General features: G+C 36.7%; 1 protein-coding gene across 1 annotated transcript in view; it reads left to right on the top strand.

Annotated features, from left to right (window-relative positions):
• Positions 1-15,207, top strand: part of fbn2a (fibrillin 2a) — a 133,065-nt gene that overhangs the window by 48,254 nt on the left and 69,604 nt on the right. Inside the window, exons 15-21 of the mRNA XM_051929952.1 lie at positions 4,077-4,199; positions 4,290-4,442; positions 6,967-7,020; positions 7,105-7,230; positions 11,549-11,674; positions 12,010-12,129; positions 14,257-14,394. Coding sequence (XP_051785912.1) covers positions 4,077-4,199; positions 4,290-4,442; positions 6,967-7,020; positions 7,105-7,230; positions 11,549-11,674; positions 12,010-12,129; positions 14,257-14,394 — 840 coding nt within the window. The remainder of the gene's footprint in view (positions 1-4,076; positions 4,200-4,289; positions 4,443-6,966; positions 7,021-7,104; positions 7,231-11,548; positions 11,675-12,009; positions 12,130-14,256; positions 14,395-15,207) is intronic.

Raw genomic sequence — 15,207 nt, 5'->3', positions numbered from 1 at the left:
AGCAGCTCCGTGTATGACTGTATGTGTATGTGTACTTTTTATTTATTGATCACTCCTATCACTTTATTTTATGTGGATTATCCACTGACAGATTGAGGAGATCGTTCCTCCCCCAAACTATGCGACTCTTCAATTCCACCCGGGGGGGTAAACGTTAACATTTAACATTATACAAAGTTATTGTCTGTTTTTCACCTGCATTATTATCATTCTTTAATTTAATATTATTTATTGTATCAGTATGCTGCTGCTAGAGAATGTGAATTTCCCATTGGGATTAATAAAGTATCTATCTATCTATCTATCTATCTATCTATCTATCTATCTATCTATCTATCTATCTATCTATCTATCTATCTATCTATCTATCTATACTCCAGAGGAACCAGCAGATAGCCAATGACAATGAAGTACATAATTTCCAACAAGCAACAAATTAAACAAAAAAATAGTATTATTCTCTTTAATGTATTTATTCTGTGGCCAGAAAAAATCTTTTGTATTCTTTAGAAGTATTAGAAATGTTTGTGTTCAGTATGCTCAAGAAAAATGCAAGGTGCAGTACATAAACTTCAAATTGAATGTTAGCAAATACTATTTTCATGCTATAAAATTGTTTTTTATTATTCTTCAGGGTGCTCTTAAAAGGGGTGATGATTTTAAAGCATTTTAACTTAGTTACTTGCTTAATCCTCACAGGTGGCGCAGTGGTAGTGCGGCTGCTTTGCAGTAAGAAGATTGTGGGTTTGCTTCCCAGTTCCTCCCTGTGTGGATAGCGCTTTGAGTACTGAGAAAAGCGCTATATAAATGTAATTTATAATTATTATTATTAATCATAATTCCTCCATCAGCTCATTTTCTGAGCTCACTTTTTCATAGTAACAAAATATTTCTAAATCTTCAGCCATGCTTATGTGATAAAGGAAACAAAAAAATACACAGCAAATCAAAATATGGTATTGTTAAGTAATGATATTTGAATGAAGGTATACATCATATTAAAATATCATATAATGTGGAGCAGTCTACAAAATATGTAACACAACTAAAATATTATGACATTGTCTTATTTACTCCATGCCATAGAATACCAATAATTAAACAAGCAAGTGTGTTGTATCCTTCCTCTTTTTCTTCATTACATCTACAATGGTAATCAGGATGGCAAGTTTATATTACAGCTTGTTTTATCAGCAGTTCCGGTATTTCCAACAGCAATATTAATACATTATTTCTCATGGGAATTTTACATTATATTCCATCTTCCCATAATACTGATCTTCTGTTCATCCATTTCAATCAATACTAGGGTCAAGACATCAGGTACGGTTTATAAGGTACACTTGCACAGATGCCAAAATGGCAGTTTAGAAATACCTATAAATCAAGGCTACATTTCTTTGAGATGTAAAGAGAAACAAATGAGAACACACGAAGAATAGGAAAACTCAAACACAAAAAAAACAAGATCTTACAAATCCCTCACTACATCTAATATTAAATTAAAACAAAATTTTGAAGTAGTGCCTTGTAATGTAAGGGAAGGCTGCATGCTTATTGAAGTAAAACATTGAAGTACAAAAAATAAAAAAATAATCAACTAGAGCTATAATATAGTGATAAAATGTTAAAATACAAATACTGTTTTGATGAATATGTTTGACTTATAGTATTTTCTTTAGTGTCTTTGTCATTTGATCTTTCATATCTATTGAGATCTACTACATATCCTGCTATTTCTTTTTTCAGTACTAAATTATTGTTCTTTTTATGAAGTATCATTTTACACATACACATCTGTTACTTAACTATACAGTACATGCATCTATCCTAAATATGTGTGTCTTTTGTTTGGAAATACCTATGAGCAGCTTTTTGTTGCTCGGATTAAAGTGATGCATTGACACTCAAGTGAAACCCACTGAAATTTCCCATATCATCCTTGCTTCTGATTCCTTACTTGGGCTATAGTAAGCAGGTTAAACTACAGTATATCGTAATATAGTAGTAGACTTATAAAATCATTAATGATCATATATACTGTATATATACTTTATAGTATATGTTGTATATGTACAGTCAGCCCATGTAATTTGTGGGTTTATGATTTGAGGAAAAATCTGTACATGGGTTTGTCATCTATAATTAAATGGAAATTATTTTGTGAGTTTTGCAACCTGTTGTGGAAAACCTCAGAAGATGCTGTAGTCCTTCTACTTAAATGGACCAGAAAACCCAGAAACCCTGTTAGAACTGCTTTGTTGGACAGCTTTGACAGTTGCTGCGAGGGTTGCTGAGTGAAAGATGATTGCGCTAGTTTGAAAAGTTAGCCATAATAAGTCAGCAGGATTGTAATCAGTGATGACTTTTTGTTTCAATGCTTCATTGCACTATTGAATAACAAATCGGAATACAGTTTTCTCTGGATTTATGTTTTTGTTCTGTACCAACTTGTTTGTCTAGTTTCATCTGGTTTAGTCCGGGTTGGAAAACATCTTTGTCTGGGAGTGTTCCCAACTTCTACAAATTTTCACATACGTTGGCATCTTGGTAGGACAAAACTTTACATAACTTTCAGGAGGCTGTTCAAAGGGTAGTTAATTTCATAACTACACCACCACAATCTCCATCATCTGAAAATAGACCGTGTTGTGAGTGCTTAGTGATTTGTTTGATTTCTTTTGTATCTATAATATTCATAATTTTTGTTGTTTACTACCATAAATCCATCCATCCATTTTCCAACCCGCTGAATCCGAACACAGGGTCACGGGGGTCTGCTGGAGCCAATCCCGGCCAACACAGGGCACAAGGCAGGAAACAATCCTGAGCAGGGTGCCAACCCACCGCAGGACACACACAAACACACCCACACACCAAGCACACACTAGGGCCAATTTAGAATCGCCAATCCACCTAACCTGCATGTCTTTGGACTGTGGGAGGAAACCGGAGCGCCCGGAGGAAACCCACGCAGACACGGGGAGAACATGCAAACTCCACGCAGGGAGGACCCGGGAAGCGAACCCAGGTCCCCAGATCACCCAACTGCGAGGCAGCAGCGCTACCCACTGCGCCACCGTGCCGCCCACTACCATAAATATACACACAAATTTATTAAGTTAAATTTTGTAAAAAGTTGCAGTTCTCCAAAGAACTGCTGAACGATGCACTTTGTCTGGGAGATGCCACACATCTTTGTCTCGGCAGCCAGTCTTACACATGTGATTTGATTGTGCAATAATTATTCATATTTTATTATCTTGCATTTCTCAAAATTGTTTGCATCTTATTTACTGCAGTAAACTTAGAATATGCAGTAATCATGGGCCCAATGTATTTGTGAATTGTCTTTTTCCAAGGTGTTCTGTGTCTCTAACCCCTGCAAATTTCAAGGAATTACTGTACTTTCTTAATTTTAGATATTAATGTCCAGCATACTCTATAGCATTTAAAGTACAATAGGTTAGTTTCTAGTGTTGGATTTCTCGACCCTTCACTTTCTGCACACTTTATTGTGTTTTAGATTTAATTTTAAATGGATACATTTGCTGATTTTGCCCATCAGTTTTCACTCATTATTTTCTGTATTCACTGCATATGGTAATCTGATGTAAAAAATTAAGGTAAACATAGAAGATGTTTATGAATATAAACACTAAATACTGCATATTCCATAGTTCAAGAACAACAAACATTTCTTATAAGGAGAAAAAAGAAGCAACAGACATAAATCTAATATATATATTAAGGAATAAATACAATAAAAAGAAAAGAAAGAAAAAAAACATCAAAAAACATGTATATTAGCATACATATTTATGCCACTTGTACACTCGTGAAAAGAATAAGAAAAACGTACTGGTCAAAAGGTTGGACTTGTTGAACCAGTGTGGTAATTACAAAGGGCTTTTGAGTACCTCATCAAAAATTTTAAACATATTCTTCAAGTGTTTAGAATAAATCTACTTGTTGACTGTTGTTATTTGAAACAGTAAGAAAGTCGTCAGCAACAGCAGGTAAGATTGCTCATGAAGACCAAAAAACTAAGTTAATTTGTGATTTTTTTTTGACAGATATCGATGAATGCCAGACAGCAGGAATATGCATGAATGGCCGCTGCATTAACTTGGAAGGCTCATTCAGATGCCAGTGTCTTGCAGGCCTTGCTGTTGGAGTGGATGGAAGGTTTTGTCTTGGTATGTGACCATTATGATGCTAAGCACAGCAATTGAAAAGTGTCACATAAAGCTGTTGGCTGATGGCATTATCATGTTTTATCTCCTTAGACACTCACATAAAGAGTACTTGTTATGGAGCCATCCAGAAAGGTGTTTGCGTGAATCCATTTCTTGGGACCTTCACCAAATCTGAATGCTGTTGTGCAAATGTGGATTACAACTTTGGAGAGCCGTGCCGACCCTGCCCACCCATGAACTCAGGTACAGTAAGGATAGGAGCATATATGTAAGATTATTTGCATTCTGCAGTATATGAAATATTGATTTTGGCACACTTCGTTTATGCTTTCTAATAAGAATATTCTTTGTGTCTGTCACAATAAGGTAACAAAAAACATTTACATCAATCTTCATTCTGTGATGTACATTCTAATATACGCTCCATGAAAAACACTTTATATTTGTGTTTCTGTGCCTTGTGAGCTTAAAAAATGTTTCCGGACAATTTTCTTAACTAATCTGACTACCATCTTTATATATAATACGCTACCGTGGCTGCTCGTTTGTCTGTCCAGGATTTTAAATCACCTGTAGCTCGCAAATCGTTTGACCTACTGACCTGAAATTCGGTACACATATACTGCGTGACGTCTACTATCCGCTTTCAGGGTAATTATTGACCTCCAAAGTTATTCCTGTTTTTATTTTTATTTTATTGTAGAATCAACTCTCAGCAGAGGCCAGCATATGGGCGCCGTTCTCATCCCTACCACCTTCGCCATCACTTTCCCTACCTCTTCATATCTTAAATCATTCTTGAGGCAGATTGAAGTGCCAGCTTAAGTGAAAAATTAAGGAAAATGTACTAAGTAATTGCAACACAAACACTGACTTAATCAGTTTTAATACGAAAAGATGCAGATGAATGAAGAGAAGAAGCGGGCTGCTAGGGTGGAGAATAGAATAGCTGCTCAGGAACAGCAAGCGCATTAACTTCTGAGCAAATGAATGCCAAACATACAGAGAAAGAGGATGAAAACTAGGAATGCTCAAGTCAAGTGTATTCAGTGCAGTACGCCGTTACTGGTTGTAAGCATAATACTACAGTAGTAAAGAAGCACCTAGTACCACCACAGAGAGAACATGTTTATGTTTACCCAAAGCACACTGGAGAGATTAGTAGTGCATAATGAAACATTCCTCAAACCTGTATAATCAAATTCACAGTTGTGGTGGGCAGGTGCATATCCCAGCAACATTATTTGATTACAAAGCAGGAACCTGCCCAGCGCAAAGAGTCAAATAAAGATAAACAAATTAACCGTTTTCAAGCACATTACTTGTCTATTTTTATATTTTTCATGATTTATCTCTAATGCTAATAAATGAATGGTCTTCAATCTTAAATACCTTCTAAGGCTAACTATGAAGAAAAGAACAATTGAAATTGAAAATAAGAATTGGTGAAGTACCGATTTACATCATCAGCGTCAACTTCCTGTTTTCCACTTTTAAGTTGAGTTGTGCTTATATTATTTAGACAGGTATGACTCTTCCTGTAAATCATAATGGGTATTAACAGCATTTGTGTTTCCAATTTCCTCGTGCACAATGGAAATCAGAGTGGCTGAATATTAATGTGATGTAGGGAATCTTGGTGCGCTACTCTGATCCGGAGCAAAGAGTGTCAAAATCCAAAAACCTAATAAAACATTGTCAATTATTATACACAATACAGTAGGAATAAACAATTATAAAACAAAATATCAAATACATAAATAGAGAGCATTCCTACCTGCTACACCTGACTAAACAGGATTTGGTCCTTAAATATCAGATTCATTATTTGACCCAATAGCTGAGTCTTTGACCAAACACCTTGTATCCAACTGGCATGGAGCAGTCTTCAGTTAATTCTGGGGCATCCTCAAGGTACAGCTTGATTATTTGAAATTCAAATAATCATATTTATTTCTTTGTTTTGTATTCTTAGCTTTGAAAGACTTTGATTCTTGTGGATGCTGTTAAGTATCACAAAGATGAATTTAATTTGGGCTTTTTGGACCTTTTTGTGTTGTAGCTGGATATTATATTTCATGATAGTACGTAATAAGAAATCAAGCAAAATTACACCTTTTATTTGCTAACTAAAATGATTACAATATGCACAATACGCTTTTGTGGCAGCTCAAGCCCCTTCTTCAGGCAAGATGAAATTTACATTATGTAACAAATAAATGTATATGTCACCACCCTTTGGGTTAATTTGGTATTGCAAAACTAAAATAGTTTTTGGAGTGCTATTGTGAGTGTTTGGTGGGTAATTAATGTGCAGTTGCTGCCCCATTCTTAGAATCTAATTTGCATAGCATGGTGATATTAAGGTTTAGAATAATAGATACCTGCTTTTTAATGCTATTATTCAATAATATTGGAGTGCTATTACACATTCTTCCTTTTACCTTTGAGTATGGCATATATCTGCATGATCCTTCATGTTATTTTGCCATTCAGTCTCATATGCAGTTTCATAGACGTATCTAGAGGCATCTTGGTTAAGTGAGCAGGCTACTTTGACAATTCCTATATACTTTTTGAGTCATCTTTCTGAGATGACCCTTTTTTTTCTAAATCAGCTTCATGATAACCGTTTCACATTGTTGTATTCTTGATTCTTTTCAAAATACCAAGTGTGCAAAAGATCTTGTGTCTTTTTTTTAACATCCAATCAGCCCATGTCTTTCATTTTATGCCCAGGGCTGATGTTGTCTTTGATTCCTCACAGCTGAGTTTCAAGCACTGTGTATCAGCGGACCTGGATTCTCAGTGGAAGGAAAAGGTAATGTGGCTGCCATAAATTGTAAGAACAGTTTAAGTTGCTGTGAAACTAGTACAATTTTAATGTCTTCCTTTTTATTGTTAGATATTAATGAGTGTGCTTTGAATCCTGATGTTTGCTCCAATGGAATATGTGAAAATCTGCGTGGAAGCTACAGGTGTACCTGCAATATTGGCTATGAATCTGATGCCACTGGCAAGATGTGCATTGGTGAGTTATTCTGCATCATCAAAATGTATTTCTTAGTTTCAAATTGCTGATGACCTGAAGAATAGCATGATTTCTGGGTCATTTACTCCATTAACTGACTGCCTTTTCATTAATGCTTCGGAAAAAAAGCTGGTTATAGAAGACACCATCTCAGGCACCACTTAAAAAACTTAAATAAGTGCTAAAATATGTTGAAACCTGGTAATAAGGATGGCAGTGGTATATAGTTTACCTGACTAGCATGGTCTTCAGGACTAAATTTGTCTTGTGGCTAGTGACTGTTGTCAACCTTCGGCATATAAAAATGCTTCACACTGAATGAACATTCTCACTTAGAATTTCGCTTGTGAATAATAAGAGAATTTGTGGATCAAAACCACAATAAGAAAGTGTGATCACTCCTTTATAGAGGCACAAGGATGGTGCTTTCAGGCCTATGGGTTTCTTTTAGTGTGTGCCATGTAAAGTGAAAATAGAAATGTGAAAAAGACCAGGGGCCTCATGTATAACGCCGTGCGTAGAACTCACACTATAACATGGCGTAAGCACAAAAGCGGGATTGTGCGTACGCACAGAAAAATCCAGATGCAGGAATCTGTGCGCACGCAAACTTTCACGTTCTTCCACTACATAAATCCCAATCAGCGTGAAAAGTAACGCACGTGCCTTCTGTCCCGCCCCAACTCCTCCCAGAAATACACCTCTTTGAATATGCAAATCAATATAAATAGCCTTCTGTGAAAAGACAATGGGAAAAGCACAGGGGAAAATATAAGAATTTCAGCGAATACCAAGTGGCGGCAAAGGAAAAACGTACTATTTGTTGGTTTAAACAGTGGTATAATCAACAAAAGAAAGTTGATCGAGTGACAGAGTGTCGGAGAAACTCGAAAGATCAAGTTCACAAAGTTGCACAGTGCCCGAAATAAAAAAGAAATCACATATCAAAGTCGCCGTGAAAAGGCAAGTCGTAGCCCACCGTCTGAGTGTCATATGAAAGCTTATTAGGGTACAGACAAAAAAAATAGGCACACAGTGGGAAAAAAGCACGAAATGTCAACTTTAATCTCGAAATTTCCACTTTAATCACGTAGTTTATTTTGCCATTAAAGTAGAACATCATAAACTTCATCTTAAAATCGTTCATTTTACAAGTTTCTCAAGTAGCACATTAAATGCTTTGTTCTGTGTTTGATCTTCTATGTGCTCTATGTGTGTGAATCACTACGTGCTTCCGTTCTTTCTCTTTCTCTGACAGGACACAGAATCCATTACATTCAAGATATTACAGCTCTCTGAATAATTAAAATACTGAGATGTATACATGATATCATTTTCATGATGATAGGAATGAAAGCATGTTATTAAACATGGGAACACAGTGGCGCAGTGATTGTTCATATCTCACGCAAGAGGCTTGCTGCGCCATGTGAGACCTTCGATGAAGTAATTTATTACAGAAGTACTGTCTCTTTCAAACGTACTAACCTCCAATTCCTGTCCTTACTTTTCTTTCTCCAAAAACCCAATCGCCACACAATCAGCTCTGTAATAGACGTTAAGCCATTTGTAAGCTTAGAACGCCAATTCTTCAAAACTTTTAAGGAACATTGAAATATCTTCGTAGTACATGTTTAATTATTCTATTCGTCTATCCTTCCAGTGTTGCGTCAGCACCAGCAAGAATACAGCGCAAGGCAGGAGCTATCCGTGAACTAGCTATACGCTGTGGCACCGTGTCCTCACATGTTTAATTATTAACAATACAGATTATTTAAATGAAGTTAAAGTTTTATCTGTATACTATAAGCAACATATTTTGCTGCATTTCATCTTAAAAATTATATTGTCATCATACGCGCTTTATAAAGTAGCGCAGGTTGTGCAATATTATAATTGCAGTGTAAGTTTACAGTGAGGTGATTGTATTTATAAGTACAAACAGTTCTACAAGGAGCACTTGATGGACTGATTGAGTGCGTTTATAGTTCTTGGGATGAAACTGTTTCTGAAACGCGAGGTCCGTACAGGAAAGGCTTTGACGCTTTTTGCCGTGGTTGAGGTAGTATGTACTTGAAACTGTATACCGATAATTCTCTTTCCGATCAGCTGCTGCTGTGATTCACACTCAGATACAGTGATATAAATACTCAGAGTGGTGCAGTGAGAATAATATGGAAAAAGATGATCCGCAGTGGCAACCCTTAACGGGAGCAGCTGAAAGAAGAACAAGATGCAGTGAGTGTAACAACGGTAAAGCAGTTATGGTATTTGGAATACTATGGCTATTCCCTGGACCATTATATTGCTACAGGTTAATTACAATCAGATGCATTACACTAATAAACAATATGCAGTTAATTTCAGTGTAGGCCTATTTATAAAGCCGCGTCAGGAATGTGGAGCTAAGAAAGAAAGGATGAGCACATAGGAACAGTAGCACTGCTTTGACGCTGGGTGCCGCCAGTCTGCAAAACCGAGCGGAGAAATTGCGTACGCCAAGGTATGAGTTACCGTGGAAATGTGCGTGGCTTTACGGCAAGTTTAGGTTTTATACATCGCGATTTGAGCGTGGAAACGGGAGTACACAACATTTCTGTGCGTACGCACCGTTTATACATGAGGCCCCAGATGATCTTTTTACTGCTGCTCAGTGGACCACTGCTTTTTTCAGAATGCTTGACCTAAACTTTTATTTTGTGGAGTAGCTGGGTTTTGTGCACCTCAGCTTGGCAATTGCAAATCTTCCATCCATTGTCAAAGCCTTAAACAAATTCAAGGTTGCTGTGGCTAAAACCCATTTCCAGTTCTGGTTAAGAAACATTCACAAACACACACTCCTACAACCAACCATATAGGGCTGAAGTAAGAGTCAACAATTAATCTAATATATCTTTAAGATGTGACAGGAAAGAGTACACAGAGAAAAGGATGGCAAACACTGATAAACTGTGTAAATTGTACACAGTTTACAGTTTATGATTTACAGCAAGAATTTGGGAGTTATGAGGTAGCTGTCTTAACCACATAGTATCCTTCTATCCCTGTAATTTTTCACAGTGAGCTGCCTTACACTGACATTTGCAGTCACATGATCCAGGGGTGCTTGCCTGGTTTTTCCTGCATCATAAATCAATGCATAGTCAACACAGTCAGTGAATTCCTAAATTCATTCATAGTTGCTTCTACTTGAGAATACCTTTCCATCTGATTTTCATGCCAACAATGCCTTAGTCACTGTTTCCAATGAAATATCAGCAAGTTGAATAGTCATCTTCACTGTAGATTATGTCAGGCAAGTCCCAACAAACCAGCCCATTCAAAGAATCAATGTTAAGCCATTGTAGCAGAAATAATGAGCACAAGGCTATATTTATTCATGACATTGACGTTATGAAATATTAGATGTTGATACCCACACGTTTGGAAACACTTGCTTCACAGTATAAATTATAACACTCATTTACTCAGCTCTAGATTTATCTAAATTCAGCTTTCAAACTAAAACAGGGCAGTACATTAACCCATAGAACAAAAAGCACTTTACTGTCAATACCTTAGTCTCTAGGACATACAGTAATGTGTCAGAAGACGTTCAAGCATGTTAACACATTTAGAGCTCATTCACAATACATTTTGTGGTTTGGGAGATTGATACATTGATATGCATATACCTAACATCACTTAAAGCATATCTGAAATGCACAGCAATAAGGATAGCATTTACTATAACCATATGGATGGAATTAAAGAAAATGCAAAGACCATGATTTATAAAATTTCATTGTAGCACAAAACATCTCTAAACATTTGAATTATTATGGAAAAAATGTATCCTGGCGCTTCTTAATTATTCTTATGCCTAGAACTTAAATGTAGCATAGTTTAACAGGTCTAGCTGCAATCCAGGTAGTACGGTGACATTAACCACAATGGGAACTGCAGCCATAAGTGCATGAAACAAAGATCTTGGTAAGACAGATACACCAAAACATTTACCTACTAACTAAGGACATGTTTTAGAAAAAGCTTGTGCCACATCTATTCTTGTATGTACCCAATGCATATTCACAGTTCACAAACACAAACTGGAAATTTTTAGTAGAGAGCCAAGCATCGTCAGTATATTTACTATTATGTAACTCTCTGCTGCTTCAAGAGATTTATTCCACATCGATGCTTGCTTCTCATGTGTTCACCAAACACACAGCACAGCAGTTATATAGATGAAATTAACTAAATACATGAACTATTTGAAAATGTAATCCATAAAATGAAGGAATTTATTCTCCTCGTCAATTGCTTGCTGTTTTTTCAGACATTGATGAGTGTGTAGTGAACAGGAGACAGTGTGAAAATGGCTTATGCCAGAACAATCCTGGAAGTTTTACCTGTACCTGCCCCAAAGGTTACTTCTTCCAGCCAGAATTCGATACATGTGAAGGTGAGAGAGGCATGGCCACCTTTGAATGTGTCACTTTGATGCCTGAACTATAAATATGCAAGACATACTACAGTGCCATATATGAAAGAAAATATAATAGCATTTTGATGATAAATATAATAATATTTTTTGGATCATTATCCAGTGGTCTTTCTGGAGAAATATAGTCTTATGAAGATGTACCAGTTTCTTCCACAAGCAAGATGAAAAAGATGTGTGTCCAATGCAAATATACTATTAATGCTTTAGAAATAGCAATTATAATAGGGTATAGTGTTTGTTTTTTAGAAAGATTTGTTAGAGAATAACTACAGCTTATCGCACTTACCATTCAGATATCAATGAGTGCACTAGCAACCCCTGTGTTAATGGAATCTGCAGAAACAATGGTGGTTCTTTCACTTGTGAGTGCTCCACAGGAACCAAGCTTGGCTTGACTGGCTTGGTCTGTATAGGTAAGAACTGTCTTCTACAGAATGTTTCAGTACACTCCTGATGCTTGATATAAACATAGACTAGTTAGCATGAATGTATTATTTATTTAAGAGAATTACAGATATAGCCATTAGGTTAATATCATTATGAGGCATATACTGGCCTCCATGCAGGTTTAACTGTTCCGATTTGGCCACTGGAAAAAATACAGTCAACAAGTAAAATGCTAATATTTAAAAGTTTTGCTGCTAGAAACTCTAAAAAATATACTGAGCATTCATTTTTGGCAGATGTAGTGGCAGTGTGCCTGTAAGCATGCATACTGAAAATCATCTTGATATCATTATGACTGAAGATATGTTTTGCAAAAATATAAATGAAGAAATATTCAATACCGTAAGTTCTGTATGACAAAAAAGACTCAACGAGAAGTTTAAAAGATTTTCTGAAGTCTAATTTTGCATACTTATTACACTGAAATGACTTTGACTTTGTGAGCAAAATAATATTTGCAGCAGACATTCAACAACTGATACAACATGTCTCTTGCTCTTCAGAAATGTTTTACTGAAAAGTAAGATAATTATGAATTATTGAACAGCCTCCCTAAAGACAGCAGTGACTGGACTACACTTCCTATATGCCTGCAACTTTTTTCTTAACGTAACTGTCATTTACTTAATTTCTTCTCCGTGGGCGTAAGCCCTGTCATTATATGCATTTTTATCCTTTGCTGAATTAGTGTTTCTTTGTATAATATAATTATAAACCAATGAAAGGTGTTTTTTATTAGATCCTTGATTTTCATTTTTCCATTTGCTTATGATTCACATTAGCAAGAGAGATGGCAACTACAGAGAAAGAGTAGGGTTACAGTAATCCCTCCTTGATCGCAGGGGTTGTGTTCCAGAACCCCCCGCGAAAGGTGAAAATCCGCGAAGTAGAAACCATATGTTTATATGGTTATTTTTATATTGCCATGCTTGGGTCACAGATTTGCACAGAAACACAGGAGGTTGTAGAGAGACAGGAACTTTATTCAAACACTGCAAACAAACATTTGTCTCTTTTTCAAAAGTTTAAACTGTGCTCCATGACAAGACAGAGATGACAGTTCCGTCTCACTATTAAAGGAATGCAAACATATCTTCCTCTTTAAAGGAGTGTGTGTCAGGAGCAGAGAATGTCAGAGAGAGAGAGAAAAGCAAACAAATCAATAGGGCTGTTTGGCTTTTAAGTATGCGAAGCACCGCCGCACAAAGCAGTTGCAAGAAAGGCAGCAGCTCACACCCCCTCCGTCAGGAGCAGAGAATGTCAGAGAGAAAATCAATACGTGCCCTTCGAGCTTTTAAGTATGCGAAGCACCGTGCGGGAAGCCTGTCGCTTCATGAAGCAGCTGCACAGAAGGGAGCAACGTGAAGGTAATCTTTCAGCATTTTTAGACGAGCGTCCGTATCGTCTAGGTGTGCGAACAGCCCCCCTGCTCACACCCCCTCCGTCAGGAGTAGAGAATGTCGGAGCAAGAGAGAGAGAGAGAAAAGAAAAAATCAAAAATCAATACGTGCCGTTTGATCTTTTAAGTATGCGAAGCACCGTGCAGGAAGCATATCGCTTGATAAAGCAGCCATATGTAAGCCCAGCAAAGAAGAGAGCAATGTGAAGGTAATCTTTCAGCGTTTTTTGAGGAGCAGCCGTATCCTCTAGGGGTGCGAAGAGCCCCCGTGCTCACAATATATTTGAGGAGTTTTATTTAATACGTAATACGCGCTCTGGTTGGGTAGCTTCTCAGCCATCTGCCAATAGCGTCCCTTGTATGAAATCAACTGGGCAAACCAAGTGAGGAAGCATGTACCAGAAATTAAAATCCGCGATATATATTTAAATATACTTACATATAAAATCCGCGATAGAGTGAAGCCGCGAAAGTCGAAGCGCGATATAGCGAGGGATTACTGTATTTTGTTCTTTTTTCCCACTTTTTCTGGCTGTAGCTCCTGGTAACAAATGACCATATACCATAATTCTTCCGCTGATGTAATCTATAAAAATGCCTCTGTATAGGCAATCTATGTACTTGGGTAATTTGAGCTCTTTAACGTTTATCTGAAGTTTTTTTCTCAAAATTCTTTTTTTTTTTCTAATAATAGACAGTTTGAGAGGAAATTGCTGGCTGAACATTCAAGATGGTCGCTGTGAGGTGAACATTAATGGAGCCACCATCAAATCAGAGTGTTGTGCTACATTAGGAGTGGCATGGGGTAGCCCCTGTATTCCTTGTGAGATAGGTAAAGTATCCTCTATAGCTATAAGGGCAGCTATCTTCAGCAACTTTTGTCAGTTTCCTTGACCAGTCAGGGCACCTCCTTTATAAAACTGTACATGAGACTGCAGCAGGAGAAGTTGCTACGTGTGATATCTTCCCACATGCAGAATAATGCCACAGGAGCCACAAATATAAAAAATAGGGGCTTAATTTACAAAGTTAGGAAACAAAAAAAAAAAGGAGTAAACTGAAACCATAAAACCTGCTTCTGACCTGGCCTGGCTGTATGATAGGTTTCAGATATTCTGTACAACTTATTCTTTTGTTTTTTATGCAGTTATTATACAAAACTAATTTAACATTTCAGTCACCTGCAATTATACTTGTTTTCTAAAAGGGTTTTGACTCCAACAAAAGATTCTCGACTACTGAATTTATGAACCCCTTGTGGAATAAATGGTTAAGACTATAAAACTGATTTGAACGAAAGCAAAATGTATAACAAACACAAGGAGCCAGTGGCTGAGCATTTTGGAAGACATTCCCTGACAACACAAAAAGAACAGAGTGTAATGCAAGTACATAAGTGAGTTAAATCAGTGAGTTGAATCAAGCAACGAAGCCAATTAATGCATTATAACAAAATGACAGTGTTAACTCTGTAGAGAGTTACTCATTCTGAATTTCTGAATGTCTGAATAACTGGACTTTTCACAAGTAAGAATGATTATTATGTTTCTTCCCTTTTGGAATCCTCTGCTATCTAATGGCATCTATATCTAATTATAGCTTCCTGGGCCAGCATCAATAACAATACAGTAATGCAAATCCAAAG

Source organism: Erpetoichthys calabaricus, chromosome 7 (genome assembly GCF_900747795.2).
Source record: "Erpetoichthys calabaricus chromosome 7, fErpCal1.3, whole genome shotgun sequence".
In the NCBI taxonomy this organism is placed as follows: domain Eukaryota; kingdom Metazoa; phylum Chordata; class Cladistia; order Polypteriformes; family Polypteridae; genus Erpetoichthys; species Erpetoichthys calabaricus.
Note: the sequence above shows the minus strand (reverse complement) of the source record. Positions and strands in the feature narration are given on the sequence as shown.